General features: G+C 47.2%; 1 protein-coding gene across 8 annotated transcripts in view; it reads right to left on the reverse strand.

Annotated features, from left to right (window-relative positions):
- The window catches only part of WDFY3 (WD repeat and FYVE domain containing 3), a 370,468-nt gene that overhangs the window by 216,578 nt on the left and 134,982 nt on the right, over positions 1-18,908 (reverse strand). For all 8 annotated transcript variants that reach the window (XM_090036996.1, XM_090037002.1, XM_090036999.1 and 5 more), the window contains 2 exons: positions 6,206-6,315; positions 1,997-2,158 (listed from right to left, as the gene is read on the reverse strand). In XM_090036996.1, the coding sequence (XP_089893122.1) occupies positions 1,997-2,158; positions 6,206-6,315 (272 nt within the window). The remainder of the gene's footprint in view (positions 1-1,996; positions 2,159-6,205; positions 6,316-18,908) is intronic.

An 18,908-nucleotide genomic window follows, 5' to 3' on the forward strand; every position in this document is an offset into this window, starting at 1 on the left:
TCCTCTGGATGTCTATACACAACAGGGTTTTACTCCAGAGGCAGCTATGGCAAGCTTTATTTGGAAGAAAAGATTCCAAAATTTGGTATGGCAACTGAATTATTTACTGAGGCATCTTTTCTCCAGATAAAGAGCTTCCTTCTATTCCATGGAAGAGACGATGGCTACTGTACCAAAAGTTCCTTCAATCTCTTGACACACAGACTGGGATTCTACTCTGTGATATCAAGAAAAGTGAACCCCAATATGGACAGCATATCACAGCTATAAACTGTACACATATTTGCTAGACTGTTTGACATATCTACTGCAAGTTGTGTGCTAATACCTGGCCACAAGACACTTATGGAGCTTCCAAGTTGCGATACCAATTCAGTTCCCTAATCAAGCAAAGGAGAAGCAATGCTTCAGAGACAGCAAGAGAAAATTTCAAGAAAATCCTATGCCACTAGATACGGTGCCCGTGAAAAGACAAAGGAACAAAATACCAAAAAGAGCTCTTGATCAGGCCAGATTTTAGAATCAATGTCAATGTCAAAAACAATGTTTCCTGAGGCACCGTTGTAGTCAGGGTATTGTACCCATTCATTAATGTTGAGTAGGGTTTGGAAGACTTTCCTCCAGCAGAACACTCCATTGTTGGATGCAACTTTTATGGACTTTGGGCCTAATCCCTGTAAATGTCTAAGTGTGAAAGGAGAAGGAAAAATAGATAGAACATTGTCAGGAACATAGACTTTACAGGATAGAAAAGACTGACAACTTGGGACCAATATACAAGGATTTAGATTAGTGGTGACATGTAGGGGATACAAAGGGGTGCACATGCACCCCCCGAGAGCACCGGTGCATCCCATCAGGCCGTGCTCCCGCTTAGGCGATGGGGGCAAGCAGGAGCGCCAGTGCCCCGCTGCAAGTGCTGGCTGGGGAGCGGGAGCGCTGGATGAAGTGAAACTCCCAGAAAAAGCAGAAGCGGTGCTCCTGCGGCCACTCCCATGAAGATGAAGCAGACTAGTGAGTGCGATCAGCCGTGAGGGAACCCCTCCTCCCTCCCCAGGTCATCATGATTGGCTGCAGGTGGACCCCCCAGTTGCTGCATGTGCCCCCCCCCGACTAAGGTGGGACCAGTCACCCATGATTTAGAGTCTACTATGTCCACAGTTGACATGAACCTTGCTGTGTCAACCCAGGAATTCCTGTTATCTTTTTTCACACTTTTTCTTTCTTTCCTTTTTTTTTTAAAATCATGCAACAAATAGTCTTAACATAAATAGACAGAATAAGAAAGAAGAGAATTTCTTCATGGAAGTTTAATTTGAAGCTTAAGAAAGAACAAGTGGTTGGAAGGAACCAAAAAAGGGTTTGCCGATGCTCCATCTGTCATTACATGGGACTACAAGGCAGAAAAGGAAACTTGTGTACCTCTGCTCAAAAGACTAATTTTGCTTTAATGACGTTCAAGACCACCCAAAATTTGATCCATAGTGATTCACAAACGAATTATTCAGGGAATCCACCAAAGTGACCTTCCCTTGCCCATCACAGCAATTTTGTTTATTTCTCTATTTGAAGTAACTGCATAAATTTAAATTTGTACATGAATTAGTCAGTCCTGTTAATTTTTAGGGTACACATTCAAAAGTGGTCATGACTGAAAGATGTCAAAGAGAAAAAGGGTGGGGTGGGGTGCGGTGGTGTGGGGGAAGCAAAGGGGAAACTCAGCAGTAGTCGGAATGCTGGTCTCCTTTCAGCAACCCAGTTCAAGTGCTGATTTTATGTGATTAAATATTTGCCCAGAACAATGCACTAAACCTCAAGTATGCTTTCAACAAAAATGATCTTTCTAAAAGCACATATTTCTGCAAGAATAAGAGGGAAAAAACCTTAGTAAGGGGCAAAGACTTACTGCTGGAAAGAATTTTTGGAAAATAATTTGTCTGATTGAAAAAGTTAGTTTCTGTCTTTCTTCAAAAAATTAAGTTGTTGATGAGCTTACCTGTACAAAGACTTTCTGTAGTAGTGCTCGGCGCTCTGCTAGAGGTAGCTCATTCTGTGCTCCTCCAACTACCTCAGGCACATGTGGAAGGTCAAAAAATAGATATAGACATTTAACAAGTGTGGAAGGCACCGACATCGTAGTCATGCAGTCCACTGTTTTCTGAAAAACAGCAATATTTCACCATATTGTAACAGTGATTTTTTTAACACAGCAGAACTTGCATTTAAAATCAGCTCATTCCAGACTCATGAATAAGATACTAGCTATGCAACATTTTGTGACATATGGGAGCTACACAAACACAAGTTTGCCTTACCTCTTTACTTGCTGAATCCATAGAAAGAAAAAGCTAACGAACTGCATTTCTGATTAAAGTCTCAACACTTGAACAGAAAAAAATAATGGAAAGGAAAAAAAAAAAAAAATCAGACTACCCTTAAAGATGGGCTTAAATATTCTAATATTATAGAAGCCTATGTTTGTCTTTCAGTCTATCCGTAACACTTTATTTGCACTCTGGCTGAGGGAAACAGCCAGTCAGAGTGCTCCAAGTGTGGGGGAGCACCACCATGATTCTGAAGTCACGCCGAGGACCAGACAGAGGGTGGAGGAGCCAAGGGCAGCAGCTCTGGCCTCACCTCCCCATCCCGCTCTCTGCAAGTGGCACCAAGGACGAGATAGGGGGTGGTGAAGTCAAGGCCAGCAACCCACCCCACTCCCTGCAAGAGGCAAAACAGAGGTATCATGGGGCGTTAGGTGGCGGCACTCCATCCCAGCTCCCCCTTTCCCACCACCACCCATCATTCTTGATGGGCAATTGGCTAGTATGAACAATAATTATACAATCAATTATTCATATAGCAGCTGTACCCAAAAGCTATGATTAGCTTAAAAGCCATCATCCAAAGACACGATAACCTAATAGCTACAAAATCAAATTCTGCAGAATTTTGACACTACCAGATCATAAAGCCCTTGAGTATTTAGGGCTGTGCTAAGCTTCAGTCGCTGATTCGATTCAGAGGAGATTCGGTCCGATTCAGCAGCCGAAACTCCAAATCCAAATCAAATCAGGAGACCCATTAATCTCCCTGAATCAAATTGGAAGCCTCCAATTCAATTCAGAGAGATTCAGTCATAGACACAGCTTTATATGTTTTTTTCTATGTACCTCAAGGTACCAGGTATGGCTTGTGAATGCATAGATGGTGGGGCAGATAGAGCATCCCACAGGAGCACAAGGGTGGTCCGCCACTTAAGTGCATGGGGAACTCCCCTGCACTCCCGTGAGACACTTCATCTGCCCCACCATCTCAGCATTCACGAGGCACGCCTGGTACCTCTACAGGAACTGGCCGAGGTCATTGCGGGACCCCTGGCGCGGCTCTATGAGCACTCGTGGTGCTCTGGTGAGGTGCCGGAGGACTGGAAGAGGGCCAATGTGGTCCCTATCTTCAAAAAGGGAAAAAAAGAGGACCCGGGAAATTACAGGCCAGTTAGTCTTACCTCAATCCCGGGTAAGCTCTTTGAAAAAATTATCCTGGCACACATCCAGGAGGGCCTTGCGGGGGAATGCATGCTCAGGGGTAACCAACATGGGTTCATCAGTGGCAGGTCTTGTCAGACCAACCTGGTGGCCTTTTACGATCAGGTCACCAAATCATTAGACGCAGGGGTTGCTGTGGATGTAGTCTTTCTGGACTTCCGGAAGGCTTTCGACACTGTCTCTCACCCTGTCCTCATCAAAAAGCTGGGAGACTGTGGTGTCGATGCCCACATGGTCAAATGGGTCGCCAACTAGTTGGAGGGCCGCACCCAGAGGGTGGTAGTGGATGGGTTCTTCTCGACCTGGAAGGACGTGGGCAGTGGGGTTCCGCAGGGCTCGGTCCTCGGGCCCGCACTGTTCAACATCTTCATCAGTGACTTGGATGAGGGGGTAGAAAGCCCCCTGTTCAAGTTTGCTGATGACACTAAGATGTGGGGGGATGTGGGTGCACTAGAAGGGTGCAATAGGCTACAAGCTGACCTTGACAGGTTGCAACGGTGGGCGGATGAGAATAGGATGGGGTTTAACACTGATAAGCGCAAGGTGTTGCACATGGGGAGGAAGAACCGGCACCACACTTACAGGTTGGGGAACTCCCCTCTTGCCAGCACGGAGACGGAAAAGGATCTTGGAGTCGTCATTGACTCCACGATGAACATGGGCCGGCAGTGTGGGGAGGCAGTCAAGAAGGCCAACCGTACCCTGTCATGCATCCACAGATGCATCTCGAGCAGGTCCACGGAGGTGATCCTCCCCCTCTATGCGGCACTGGTCAGGCCGCAGCTGGAGTACTGCATCCAGTTCTGGGCGCCACACTTCAAGAGGGACGTGGACGACATGGAAAGAGTTCAGAGGAGGGCCACTCGTATGATCAGGGGTCAGCAGGGCAGGCCTTATGAGGAGAGGCTACGGGACCTGAACCTGTTTAGCCTCCACAAGAGAAGGTTAAGGGGGGACCTTGTGGCCTGCTACAAACTGGTCAGGGGGGATCAGCGGGTATTGGGGGAGTCCCTGTTCCCCCGTGCGCTGCCAGGAGTGACCAGGAATAACGGTCACAAGCTGGCAGAGGGTAAGTTTAGATTAGATATTAGGAGGCGCTACTTCACAGTCAGGGCGGCTAGGGCCTGGAACCAGCTTCCAGGGGAAGTGGTGCAGGCTCCTAGCCTGGGGATTTTTAAAAGGAAGTTAGATGAGCACCTTGCCGGGGTCATCTGACCCCGGGGCTCTTTCCTGCCAAGGCAGGGGGTCGGACTAGATGATCTACCTAGGTCTCTTCCGACTCTAGCTACTATGAAACTATGAAACTATGAAACCTCAAGGTACATAGAAAAAAAATGTATAAAAGCTGTGTCTATGGCCAAATCACTGACTCTCCAAATCAGAATCAAATCTCCAGATTGGATCGGGACAGTGATCCAAATCAGTGAATTGAATCAGTCTCCCGAATTGGGCCGAATCTGAATTGAATACTGCCCGCTTCACACACTCCTATTGAGTATCTTAATTTCGAATCAAATAAATAGAAGGGTATGACTATAAAGTATGAAGAAGGAAGAGCTGCTGGTCAACATGTCAGCAGCATCCCGAAGATTAATGTCTCTTAGGTGTTGTCACTGGATTTATGACCCAGATGCCTTGTTCCAGGCAAACCCAAAGCCAAACATTAGGGACAGCCTTAATTTTTGCAAATCCATACAAACTTTCTCATTATAAGGGTGAGGTATTCAATTTTTCATTATTCTTTTCAATGATCCATTAGGTCTCACTTATATTTCTAAAAAATATACACACCCCATTTTAAAAGGTTTGGACCCAAAAAAAGGACTGCAAATATTTTTGCTAGTAAGCACTGTTACTCATTCAAAGCACTAGATGATTATTTGTGAGTATTCAGATACCTGATGTAGTAGTAAAAATATTTCCAAATGTTAAATGTTTCATCTATTTTGAGATAAAAAAATATTCATTGAAAATAATAAAAATGGTCTCAGTCACAGTCAAGACCAAGAATCAATATTGTGCAACTCAGATGATTGGTCACATGCTGCCACAAGTAATTAGCAAAAAATGAACAAATTTTAAAGCAACTTATACATTACAATTTTTCACTACCTATTCACAAAAGTTATGTATTTTATTTAGAAAATAATTCAATAATGATTCATGAATACAAAATAAATGAGCTAAAATTTCAACTGTTAACTCCATCAAAGAGACCTACTCAAATAAAACTATTATGTGAAGTTTTTTTCTGTTAATAGTCAGTTTAAAATAATAATTATGCTGTTGTAAGTCAAAGACATGGATTCACAGACCATACTTTCTATGGCTTCTTGCATTTCTGTAGCTACTTTTAAATTATTACTTCCCTAAAAAAATTACTACTGGGCTAACACAAAAGATTTCAGTCCCCAAAAGGACTCGCCTGTAGGCAACTTCAACCATAATTAGTGCTGCTACTCAAGCACTATAATAATTAATTTTTTTCAGTGCAAGGAAGTAAAAGTAGCAAGTAACCTAATGACTTAACTTTTACCAAACAGATATTGTAGGGCCCTCCTCCTGCCCCTTTTCATACGTGTTACTTAACCAGGAGTCCTCTGTATGGTATAATACTGGGATTCTTTTCTTTGTTTTTCTGTTTGTTGATGAAAACTAACCTGTCCTGATGAAGCTAGTAAATTAATTGTAGTAAGTAGCATCCAACCTCTACTGGCTTCTTCACTTTGATTGATCTCCAAGAATTGGACTATGGCACGACTTGCAGCCTCTGTTAGAAAGGAAAAATAAAAAGCAATTGACACTAAGTAAAAAACTGTTGTGTGGAAAGCCGACAGTTTTCTTTTATTGAGTGGTGATGTGTCAAAACAAAATAACACATTATAAACAAAGCTATGAAATATTTTTGAATTGGAGAGTCTATGTAGTTCTATATAAACCACTCTCCAAGATTTGCATTCCCAGTATCAACTTTCCCCAACTAGTATAGAGAAAGTCTATTTTTTTTGCAAGTTTGAACATAGTTTAATATCCATCTCCCCACTTACAATAAATGAAAAGACATAATAAGTTTTAGGTAACAGAACTAAATTCCACATTTTATTTCTTGTTGTCCTCTGCATTTCTCATGTTGTTGGTTTATTACCTCCTTCCTATCGCTTTGTACACATGACTGAATAGGAGGTACCAAGCCAACTCCTGGAGTGGGTCATTCATACAGACCATGGTTTTGAAGTGTACGGTAGAAGATGAGGTGATTTCAAGCTTTTAAGCACTCTCCATGATTTGGTTCTGTGAGGGTTGATTCCCCACACTAAGTTACAGCATGTTGAGCACACTTTCTTCTGACTCTAAGAACTGAAGACCTAAAGCAAGTTGAGCACATTACCCTAACTTAAAAAGCTCAAACAGATTCCCAAGCCACATTTTTTTAAATTTGAAACAGAAGTGAAATATCAACAGTGCAGAAGAAGAGATTTAAAACAACAAACTGTTTTTATGGCCTCTACATTAAGGTTTGCCCAAGTCAAAAAGCTGATCAACTCTCCTGTCCAAGCTGGTGGCTGTTTTAAATGCTTTAAAAAATAATCAAGAAAATACATTCCCGATCCTAACAATACACTATACAGGATATAACGGAGGGGCACATGGTGTTACATACTTAACTAACTTCCTTAATGCTTTTGCTATAGACAATCTGTTGCCTTAAATAACTTTGTAGCTCACTAATAACCTCACCTAGTCTTTTCATGTAGCTTTCTGCCTGCTCTATTCCATCCATTATTTTATTCCGGTGGTTTTTAACCTTTTTAGATTCAAAGTACCCCTTCCATAACTTCGGTGAATTGTGCAGCACACCATTTCAAAAACTAATTTATTTATTATAGGGCTTATCCCCTTTCAGAGAGGCTAGGCAGCAGGAGTGGGGGTGCACCTAGACAAAGATAATCTAAGCCTGACTTTATCTACTTATCTCGCATTTCCTGCAGCACACTTCAAAGCATCTTACAGCACTCCAGCATACCCCAGGTGCTGCAGCACCCAGGTTAAGAATCACTGAATTACGTCTCAAGGACTAATTCATGCATTTCTCCAAAAGCATTTTTGCAGTCAGCATGTGAAACATCTTCCCTCATTCTAGTCTACTAAAGAAATATTCCTTCTGCATTCAAATCCCTTTTGAAAAACCAATACCCCAATAAGAGCAAAAATATTCAACTACTCTAGAAAGACGTTATTTAAATCACACACGTGCTAGTTTATTTATGTCTTATGCACCTATTACAATGTGCACACACTTAAATAACTATTGTCTGCCTTGACTGACACCCTCACTGATTGTGCCAAAATTTAGACTGTAAGAGAGTATGGGTGAGATTTTTCAGGTCTAAAGTAGCAACGACATTTTGGGGCACTGGACGTAGTCAAGACTTCCTAATTAGATACAGAAAGAAGGTAAGATCTCACTCAGAAAGGCTGCAGCTGGATCTTCAAATACTGCTATCAAATCTTCACAGGGTAGTTCTCAAAAGAAGTTTTTGGCACTACATATACCAACTGTGATTGTAATTTATGCAGAAAGCTTTTAATTAAAATGGACAGTTCTAATATTTCTGTTTAGAATATTCAACTGCTGAAGAATTATAGCCTCTGGGAAAAGTACAAGTGAAATGCAGAAGTTTGAAGCCTGAGTATCTAGATAAACTGAAGCAAAGGAACTAATCAGTATGAACTTAAAGACTGAAGTCTACTTTTAATAATTTAGAATCTTTAAAAATGATATACATCCCAAACAACGAAAATAAAATTGCTGTCTGTGAGCAGCACAGGAGTATCCCTCACGGGGGGGGGGGGAGGCAGAAATGTCTGTGGGTTTTTTGCATGCGTCTCATCACTGCGTACTACAGGAAAGCACTACACATATGTTAGAAATATTATTAGAAACGCATAATGAATAGAGTGTTGTTAGAACTGCACAGTTTGCATCTCGTACCTTGATAAGAAGAAACACCACCAAGGACATCCCCCGCCCCTTGGCCAATTTACTATCTCTCTTCTATACTAAATCACTCTCTTCTCTTCTCCCCCTGACAACTGACATGCAAATTACAGAAGCTGTAATTCAACTGACTGTGTCCTTGAAAGAGGGGGGGATTTCAACTCTTGGTGACCTAGAGAGCTTTCTGAGCGTGCGTAATTAGCTGATGCATATATGCCTATCCGCCCCGCATACTTAAGTAGTTAATTATAATGAACATGCGACGGATGATGTGACGTAATCCCATGTATGTGTGTATGAACCGGAAATAAGTTGTAAGAGCTCCTGTTTCTGCACACGTGCCCAGGAGAAAAAGGGATAAAAGCCAGCTGAGAGTTTTCCTCGGGGGCAGAGTAATCTGAGATTCTCTGTCTCTGCTCTGACCCTATTTGCAAATACACCTTTTGTTCTGCTAATAGTGTGTGTCTGAGAGTTCTTCGCCTCCCGAGAAACGAACGGCAACATTTTGCAACACATACATCACTCACTCTCACACAGATGCATTTTCTTCTGGCAGGGGAACCAGAGGGGGCAAAGGGAGAGTGGTAATTTCCCCCTCCCCCAAACTTAGACGTACCTCTTTCCTAGCACTAGCAGGCATGATGCTTCTGGTGCTAGTGGCAGCAAGGAGATGGGACCAGTGCCTGCATCTGCACCCTCTCCAATAATACCAGCCACAATAATAACACCCAGCACCACCAGCATGAGAGTCTCCTCCATGCCCATTTCAGTTCCCAACCTGAGCCTTCCGGTGCCAAAAGAGGAGCTAGATCTGGAAGCAAGGGATCGAAGCACCCTAGCAAAAGAAATTCTGGGGACCGAGGAGGGATCTGAGTTTGTGCTCCACTCCTCTCCAAGTTCCCCTAGAGCCAAGTCTCCTTCCCCGGAGGGCAGAAAGTGAAACACTTCAGCACCACAGGGATGCTGATGAGTCTCAAGAGGCATCACCCCCTTGCCCTTGCTCCTCCTCAGCCTGGCACCAGTGGAAGCGTGCCCAAAAAGAAGTCCCCCTCTTGCTCGAAAGCCCCCATCCCCACGAAGCAGAAGCAGGCCACCAACAGCGAGCGAGATCCCCCCGAGAACCGGGGAGATGCTTGCTCTGGATGGCCAGCCCTTCTCCCTAGCTGTACGGACAGGGTTTAGGTGACTCATGGCACTTGTGGCCCCATCCTACCAAGTGCCCATATGCACCACCTTCAGCAGGATGGTGGTGCCCTCCCTGTATGAGAGATGCAGGGAGTACTTTAGGGAGTAGCTGCACAGGACAGGTCTGCAGGTGGCCTTGCACTTCACATCTGACATCTGGAGCAGCCAGGGTAGAGATCATGCCTACCTCTCCCTCACAGGCCACTGGTGGGCTCTTCAAGCCAAGGTGATGTATGAATTCCACATGGCAACAGAGATCATGGTGGTCATAAGCCACATGGTACAGCAGTGGCTCACTGGGCAGGGCAAGCTCACCCACAGGGTCATGGTCACAGACAACAGGGCCAATATAGTCAAGGCAGTCTGTGATGCCAACTTTGTTAGGATCTGTTATGTGGCACACAAGTTCCACCTCATAGTCAGGGACACCTTGGAGGGGACAGGGCTGCCAGTAATGGTGCCATCACAACTGGCCAGCTCATTTCGAAATACAGGAAGGTGATGGGCTACTTCCACCACAGCATCAAGGGGTGCAAGATGCTGCAGGACAAACAAACAGGCAGAGCTGAGTGTCCCAGAGCACAAAATTATCCATGATGCGGAGACTCAGAGGAACTCCACATACCTCATGCTGGAAAGGCTGATGGAGCAACAGAAGACCATCCATGAGATGGCCATGCTCAGGGAGACTGGGATCATCGGCCTGCTTAACAAAACAGAGTGGGATACCATCTCCCAGATCAAGGCATTCCTTGAGCCCGCAAGAGCCTCAGCGCTGGCGATGCCCTCCTTAGCCAGGTGATCCCCACAGTGAGGGAACTGGAGAACCAAATGGAGAAGTTCCAGGGGAATCGATGCTCCTGGCTGTGGCAAGCTGCTATCACCAGAGGTGCAGGCACTGGTGAAGTGGCTGAGGGAGGGCATCAAGAAATGGCTGGATCCATTGAGGTCTGGTACAGTCCACATCCTGGTGGCCATGTGCAACCCAAGGGTGAAGGGGACCGTATAAGGCAGCAAAACCCTGGATAACTGGACAGAGGTGCTAGTGAAGGGAGGCAGAAGGGCAGAGGCAGGGAGATGTGGAAGGGGGGGATCCACTTCCCCATGCCAGCACTCCCAGCAGCAGCCAGTCTCCTCCACACCAGCCACTGCCAATGTGGGCCAAGGGCATGGCTTCAATGGTGGAGTCCAGAGGCACCAGACCCTAGCCTTGGGCAGGTAGCACGGAGACCTCAGTGGCTACCTATCTCAGTGAGGACGTGGTGCCTCTGGACTGCGACCCCTTGGCCTGTTGGGTACAGCCAGATGTGGCAGGATTGGGCCACAGTTGCCCAGGAACACCAGTCCTGTCCACCAGTGTTCCAAGCAAGAGGGTGTTCAGCATTGTTGGGGATGTTGCGACACCCCACCACACCTCCTTGTATCCTGGTTTGGTAGAGTAGCTGGTGTTCCTCAAGGTGACCCTCCCACAGCTGAGGTTCCCTGAGCTCCACATGCAGACAGAGTGAGTGCCACCCTCCACACTCCATCCTCACCCATTTCTTTTTTTTTTCTTTTAAATCATGCTCTTAGAGCTGGAGGCAGCACTCACTGCCTCGCCAGCCAGCAGGGGAAGAACATGTCCCTGCTGAGCTCCTGTGTCAGGACAACTTGGAGGTATGGGAAAGGAGGAGACCCACGATCCTGGGCATGACCTAAAACTGCACCCTGCCAGGACTAGGAGGCCTGCTGGGACTGCTGATGGCGCGTTAGCCCCAAGAAATGCCAAGACGGAGGATCTCCCTGGTGAAAGGCAGATAGGAAGTGCCTGGTAACCTCCAGCCACCACCCGCATTCACAGTCCTGGCTAGGGAAAGCCCAGACCTGTAAGATCTTTGAAAGGCCTGAGGCTTGCTGACTGCAGTGGAATTGCGAAGCTCCAGGTAAGTTTAGCTGCCTGGGATGCCATCTGCAAGGCATAGACTTTTGGGTTTAAAACCCTTCATCAGGCTGACGAAGCATCTAACTGGTGTGTGCACACCCTTCCTGGATGGAAGGAATAGTAAAGAAGCCAGAGGCTGGCATGCTATGCAGGCAAGAAAGCCAGTCAGTAAAAATGGAAATGGTGGCATCAGGGGGTGAGGAACAGGCTGGGATGTGGGCAGGGAAGGGGGATGTAGCAGGTAAAAATGGAGAGGTACTTGGGGAGTCAGATGTCAGGCAGGTTGTAGTGCGTCATAAATCCAATGTCTATACTGAGTCCATGAGTTTCTGTATTGAGGAGGTTAATGAAGTGAAGTTCAGAGGCCTGTATGTGAAAAGTGGTCCGTAAATTTCCTTCGAGGATCAGGACTGAGAGACTCAAGACAGAGTGGTGTTTCTTATGAGAGATGTGCCCCCACAGGTAGTTGGATATTCTTGTTTTTGATAGATTCTGGTGTGCAATTTGTGAGGGTATTGGAGATATATTGGCAGGTTTTGCATATCTTGTCATGGCATGGTCTGAATCAATTTGGTGTGTTTTGGGGTCCAGGAAGCTGGCCTCTGGTGATGGGTTAGTGAGGTTCAGTGCTTGTTTGTATTTACAAACCACTTTTCACAGACAGGCCAATGAGCTTCACTTCATCAGCCTCCTAGATACAGAAACTCATAGACTCAATATAGACTTTGGAATTCTGACATGTTACAACCTGCCGGACATTTGACTCTCCAGGTACCTCTCCACTTTTACCTGCTACATCCCCTTTCCACCATGTGTCTCTCACTCCCTGACGCCTCCACTTCCATTTTCACTGACTGGCTTTTTTGCCTGCATTGCATACCAGCCTTTGGCCTCTTTACTATTCTTTCCATCCAGGAAGAGCACACACAGAAACTGCAGATGCTTCCTCAGCCTGACTAAGGGTTTTTTTAAACCCGAAACCTTGCAAAGAAGAATTTCTCCAACTTTTCCGTTGGTCTAATAAAAGATATCAGATTTACCCAAAGAACCTTGTCTGGGCTATGTCCTTCAACCAACACAACTACAACCTATACCTCTTAACACACACAAGTGACACGAGTTTTGCTTTCAGCAGTTTGAGGTTCAGTTTCACAGAAACCCCTGCACCACTCTGCCTGAAACCTGGCAGGCCTCATGCCCGTACAAGGGACTATGTTTGTGGCAGGACAGGTGCTAATGAGGGTAGCCATTTGATGCCCCATTCTCAGAGTTGGAGGTGGCAATTTAGTTTCTCACCAGCCAGCAGGGGAAGAACATCTCTCTCTTGAGCTCCTGTGCCAAGAAAAACTTGGAGGTATAAGGGCTGGGGCTATATGAGGAGGAGGCACCCCCACATCTTCCTGGGCATGACCTAAAACTGTATACCCTGCCAGACTAGGGAGGCCTGGGTTGGACTGCCAATGGTGCAGCAGCCCCAGGAAATGCCAGGACCACGAACCTCCCTGGTGAAAGGCGGCACCTGATAACCTCCAGCCACCACACAGTCCTGGCTGGAGAAAGCTCAGACCCATAGTATCTTTGAGAGGCCTGAGACTTACTGGTTGAAGTGGAGTTGTGAGGGTGAGAACAGGCGCTACTATGCCTGCAATTTCCATCCCACTGCACCTTAACACACATACAAAACACGTCACAAGTTTTGCTTTGAACAGTTTGAGGTGCAATTTCCCAGACATCTCTGCACCCACCTCCTTGAAACCTGGTGGGCTTCGTGGTCTCAGAAGTGGCAAGAATCCCTGCAAGTTTCATCCAAATCAGGCAAGAAATGACAAAGTTATGTCAGTTTTGTGATTCTGCATTATAGCCTATGGCCAAAACACCGAAAGTGTCGAAATTCCAAAACGGTTTCAAAACAGTCTCAGCCTAAATGAAATGGGACAGCCTTACCAAACACCGAAATGAAACACTGTCCCTCCTAAATGTCAAGTCCAAAACCAAAGAGAAACACAGCTGTTTTGCACAGCCCTAGTCACAATTTCTATCCCTCCCTTCTCAGTCTGTAAAACGAAGGGGTGGGTGGTGTAATAATATTCCCTTCATCTATCTTGGCTTCCTAGGCTAACAGTTGTTTGGATCAGAGATCCCACTGGTTTTACAGTGGCCAGATTAAGCTTTAAATATTCTGGGTCCTGCCAGATGTTACACAAACTGCACCATTATGCATGTTTGGCCAATTTACAGCACATTAAAATAGCAAACCAACCAAAAGGACGTTCCCCAGGGAATACAGAACATGTTAGTAGCTCATTTGTATCGCACTTTGATTTGAACATGTGACACACAGCCAAAAGGACTATAATAATCGCAGGAGCACTAATAGCAGATCACTAAGGCTAGGGACAGATGTTACTCATAAACCATTTTAAGTGATCAGAAATTGGTTTAAACCTGTAACAGAATAGACTTTCAGTGCACATTAAAAAAAATGGCTGAAACCTGTTTGAGATGAATCTGATTGAATGTAGTATCAGACGTAAGTGATTTGGCTCCAACCGGTTTATGCAATGTCTGTTCCAGACCCCTTCCTGGTTTAACTTAATCCACACTCTCCCAGCATCCTGGCATGCTCTCTGGGCTGGGCTATGCTCTAGCCCAGCAGGACTGGCCCAGCCCTTTTGCATCGCAAGAACAGACAGGGACAGGGATCTGGCCAGGGAGGGGTTTAATTCCCTCCTCTCTGTTCCTTCAGCAAGATCCAGAACCGGGTCTTCTGGGCACTCTCCCCTCACTGCAGCAGCAGTGGAGCACCATGGCCCCTGAGGCAGAGGGGTCCGAGTAGGTTGGTTAGTCTCCATTCTACCCTCACTGGCAGTGGGGTCTGTGCACTGTCAATCCCATGCAAGCTCCCTACGAGGGAATAAGCCCCCTGCTGTCCAACCCGCCAGATGCCAGAGGGAGGAGGTATAATTCCCATTCCCTTCCCACCCCAGGGGCCCTGCCAGCCAGCATCTACCCATGCCCCTGACCAGCTGCTGCAGCGGGAGGGGGCAGGGCCTTTCATGGGGCAGCAGCCTCTGTCCATGTCATGGAATGCAAGCCTTTTCCAGCAGGGGGGTGCACTGTGGGGTGGGCAGAGCTGTGGTGGGCTGCATGCAGTAGCACCAGTGTCTGGAGCGGGCCAGAGCCGTCCAAACCCCTGCAGCACCGCCAAGCTTTGCAGCAGCTCTGTCAGCCCCACAGCACAGCACAGCCCAACCCCCCCACCACCAGGAAGAGGCTCACACTTGGGGAAACCATGACAGGCTGCTGCCCCTCTTGCATTCACTCACCAATCCAGCAGCCAGGAAGTGGCAGAGCCAGACACCACTGCTAAGGTCCCTGGGTGAGGCAGGGAACGGGGTTATTCCCTGCTCTGCCCCTGGGGCATCGCAGTCAGGTCTGCCCAACCCGGCCATAGCTACCACTCAGTCTGTGCTCGGGGCAGCATCTAGCAGAATAAGCCCCCTCCTGCTGGGAGGGGGCTGGGCCCGAGTACAGAGCGAGAAGTGCCTACATCCAGGCTGGGCAGACCCGGTCCAGGAGCAGCAGCTGTGTCCCAGCTGCTATGTTATATCAGTTAAACAGTTAACAGATAATAAGAGTAGGTTAAACGGATAATTTTTAAATGATATTTACAACCCTAGTCCTGACAAAAATAAATGTAGAAAAAGGTTTTCCTGGTCAAAAAAAAGTCAAATTCTACCTCATTTGGCCCACAGCTGTAATTTTTGGGGAAAACTTACATCAAGTAAAAGGATAAAATGTTTCTCTTAATGTTTCAGGAGAAGTAATTAGCCATGTTAATCTGAAGTCAGGCAGAAAGCAGACTAGTGGGGCACCTTGGGCCCCTGACAGACATTACACTTAAATTAATTAATTAACCTGTTAATTGCATCACACATAGTAACCTGGCCACATGACCAGACAATTACTGATACCACAAAATGCAAAGCCAGCCACAAAATTGTTCCACAAAATATGCATAAAAGTTTTGTATTTGGTTTCCATTGAGCCTTAAATTGAATGTATGGCAGTAGGGTTCCTTATCAAGAAGCCTGATGCCCGCTGCATGGCAGGGCTTTGTTGGCAGCTCCCCAGCCCTGTGACTGCACTTAAGTTTCCAGATGGCTCAGGTGCAATCTCAAGGCTGAGGCACATTGGGAGCATCTACACATTCCATTAATGTGCACAAATAAACCCTGGAGCAATAAGCTCCAGAAAGTTTATCTGTGCACAGCGCATAGAGCCCAGCCACAGCAGCCAAGGGTGGCAGGGAACCCGGGGGTCAGACTGCCAGCCCAGGTTTGCTCTGACCAGGCTCTACATGCTATGGAGTATGAGGGAGCTTCAGTGCAGGGGCTGTCTGCTGGCTAGCCCTGCACTGAAGCACACAGTGCCCCAGCCAGCCAGGGCAGCATCTACACATGGGATGCTGCACATGAAAAAACTCTGCAGCAGTTTTTTTCTACCCTGCAAGTATTACCCTGCTGAGGAGTTTATTAGTTTTGTGCACCCTAAAAGGGACACGTGTAGATACGGAGACATTTACTGTGCAGTTAATTAGTCAACTGCACAGCAAAAATCTTGTGTAGACACACGCACTATCAAATGATTGACAGTCCTTGCCCCCAGGACTGCACTGGTTTACTAGGCACTCTGTTTTCAACTTACAATTGCATAGGGAACCCACAATCATAGTTTCATAGTTTCTAAGGTCAGAAGGGACCTGAGCAGATCATCGAGTCCAGCCCCCTGCCATGGCAGGAAAGAGTACTGGGGTCAAACGACCCCAGCAAGGTGTACATCCAGCCTCCTCTTAAAGACCTCCAGGGTAGGAACCAGCACCACTTCTCTTGGAAGTTGGTTCCAGATCCTAGCCGCCCTGACCGTGAAGTAGCGCCTCCTGATATCTAGCCTAAATCTACCCTCTACCAGCTTGCGACCGTTATTCCTGGTCACTCCTGGTAGCACTCAGGGGAACAGGGACTTCCCCAGTGCCTGCTGGTCCCCTCTGACTAGTTTGTAACAGGCCACTAGATCCCCCCTCAGCCTTCTCTTGTGGAGGCTGAACAGGTTCACGTCCTGTAGCCTCTCCTCATAGGGCCTGCCCTGCTGCCCCCTGATCATGCAAGTGGCCCTCCTCTGGACCCTCTCCATGTTGTCCACATCCCTCTTGAAGTGTGGCACCCAGAACTGGACACAGTACTTCAGCTGCGGCCTGACCAGTACCGCATAGGTACCTCCTTGGACCTGCTTGAGATGCATCTGTGGATGCATGACAAGGTGCGGCTGGCCTTCCTGACTGCATCTCCACACTGCCGGCCCATGTTCATCTTGGAATCAACGATGACTCCAAGATCCTTTTCTGCCTCTGTATAGACAAAAAGGGAGTTCCCCAACCTGTAGGTATGGTGTTGCTTCTTCCTCCCCAGGTGCATCACTTTGCACTTGTCTGTGTTGAATCCCATCCTATTCTCATCCAACCACCCCTGTAACCTGTCTAAGGTCTGATTGTAGCCTATTCCTCCCTTCTAGCCTGCCCATATCCCCTCCACGTCTTAGTGTCATCTGCAAATTTGAACAGGATGCTATTTACCCCCTCGTCCAAGTGATGTTGAACAGTGCGGGCCCCAGGACTGAGCCCTGGGGTACCCCACTGCCCACATTCCTCCAAGTCGAAAATGACCCATCCATCACCACTCTCTGGGTGCGGCCCCTCCAGCCAGTTGGTGACCCATTTAACTGTGTGGGTGTCGAGACCACAGTCCCCCAGTTTCTTAATGAGAACAGGGTGAGAGACAGTGTCGAAGGCCTTCCGAAAGTCCAGGAAGACTATGTCCACTGCTACCCCTGCATCTAAGGATTTGGTGATCTGGTCGTACAAGGCCACCAGGTTGGTCTGACAGGACCTGCTGCTAATGAACCTGTGTTGATTGTCACTAAGCATAATCTCCCCTGCTGGCCCCTCGTGGACATGTGCCAGAATAATTCTCTCAAAAAGCTTGCCCAGGATCGAGGTAAGACTAACTGGCCTATAGTTTCCCGGGTCTTCCTTCCTCCCCTTTTCAAAGATGGGAACCACATTGGCCCTCTTCCAGTCCTTTGGCACCACATCAGAGCATCACGAGTGCTCGTAAAGCCATGCCAGGGGTCCCACAATGACCTCAGCCAATTCCCTCAGTACTCTAGGGTGGAGATCGTACAGACCAGCTGATTTGAATACATCCAGTCCTTCCAGAAGTTCCCTAACTAGTTCCTCACTAACCCTTGACCTAGGTGTGCCTCCCCTGGTGTCCAAGGCAGGCCTGCGGGTGGGGGGGAGGGTGACTGTTCCGGTCCCTGCTCAGGAAAATGGAGGCAAAGAAAGCATTAAATACATTGGTTTTGTCGTCTGGTGTGACGACTAAATTTCCTAAAGTGTCCTGCAGGGACCCCACATTACCCAGAACCTTCTTTTTTCCCCCTATGTATTTAAAAAAGGACTTCCTGTTGTCCTTGACCCAGGAAGCTAGTCCCAGTTCCATCTCCGCCTTCCTGACTGCCCCCCTGTATCCCTGAGCAACCGCACTATAGTCCTCCCTGTTGATGGCCTCTCCCTTCCATTGGGTGTACGCCTCCCTTTTAGCTAGGAGACATTCCCAGATGCTTTTGGTGAGCCATGGGGGCTTATGTGCCCTCCTGCTTCCTTTGATCCATGTTGGTATTACCTCCCTTTGGGCTTGGAGGATCGTCTCCTTAAGGAGTGACCACTCTTCTTGGACACCTGGCTCCCCTCCCCTCCGGGACCTCAGTGCTTCCCCGACTATTATCCTTAGTTCATTGAAGTCCACCTTCCTGAAATCTAGGGCTGCTGCCTTGCTGTAAGCCATTGCCACCTTGCACTGGATGGTTAATTCCAGCAGGCGATGATCACTGTCACCCAGGTGGTCAAGCACCCACAGCCCCCTCACCAGGTCATCTCCCATGGCCAGCACCAGGTTCAACAAGGCATCTCCCCTGGTAGGGCTGTGTACCTCCTAGGTTAGATGGAGGTCCTGCATTCTGGCTAGGAACTTCCATGAGCGGTCAGACCTGGCTGACTGCTCTTCCCAGCTGATGTCTGGAAAGCTCAGGTCCACCATGACGACCACATCCTTTGACTTCACTACCTCCATGAGCTGACTTAAGAATTCCGGGTCAAGCTCTTCCCCTTGGTTGGGAGGTCTGTAGTAGACCCCCACCA

The sequence above is a fragment of the Crocodylus siamensis genome, chromosome 2 (assembly GCF_052110815.1).
Source record: "Crocodylus siamensis isolate JL-2025a chromosome 2, ASM5211081v1, whole genome shotgun sequence".
In the NCBI taxonomy this organism is placed as follows: Eukaryota; Metazoa; Chordata; order Crocodylia; family Crocodylidae; genus Crocodylus; species Crocodylus siamensis.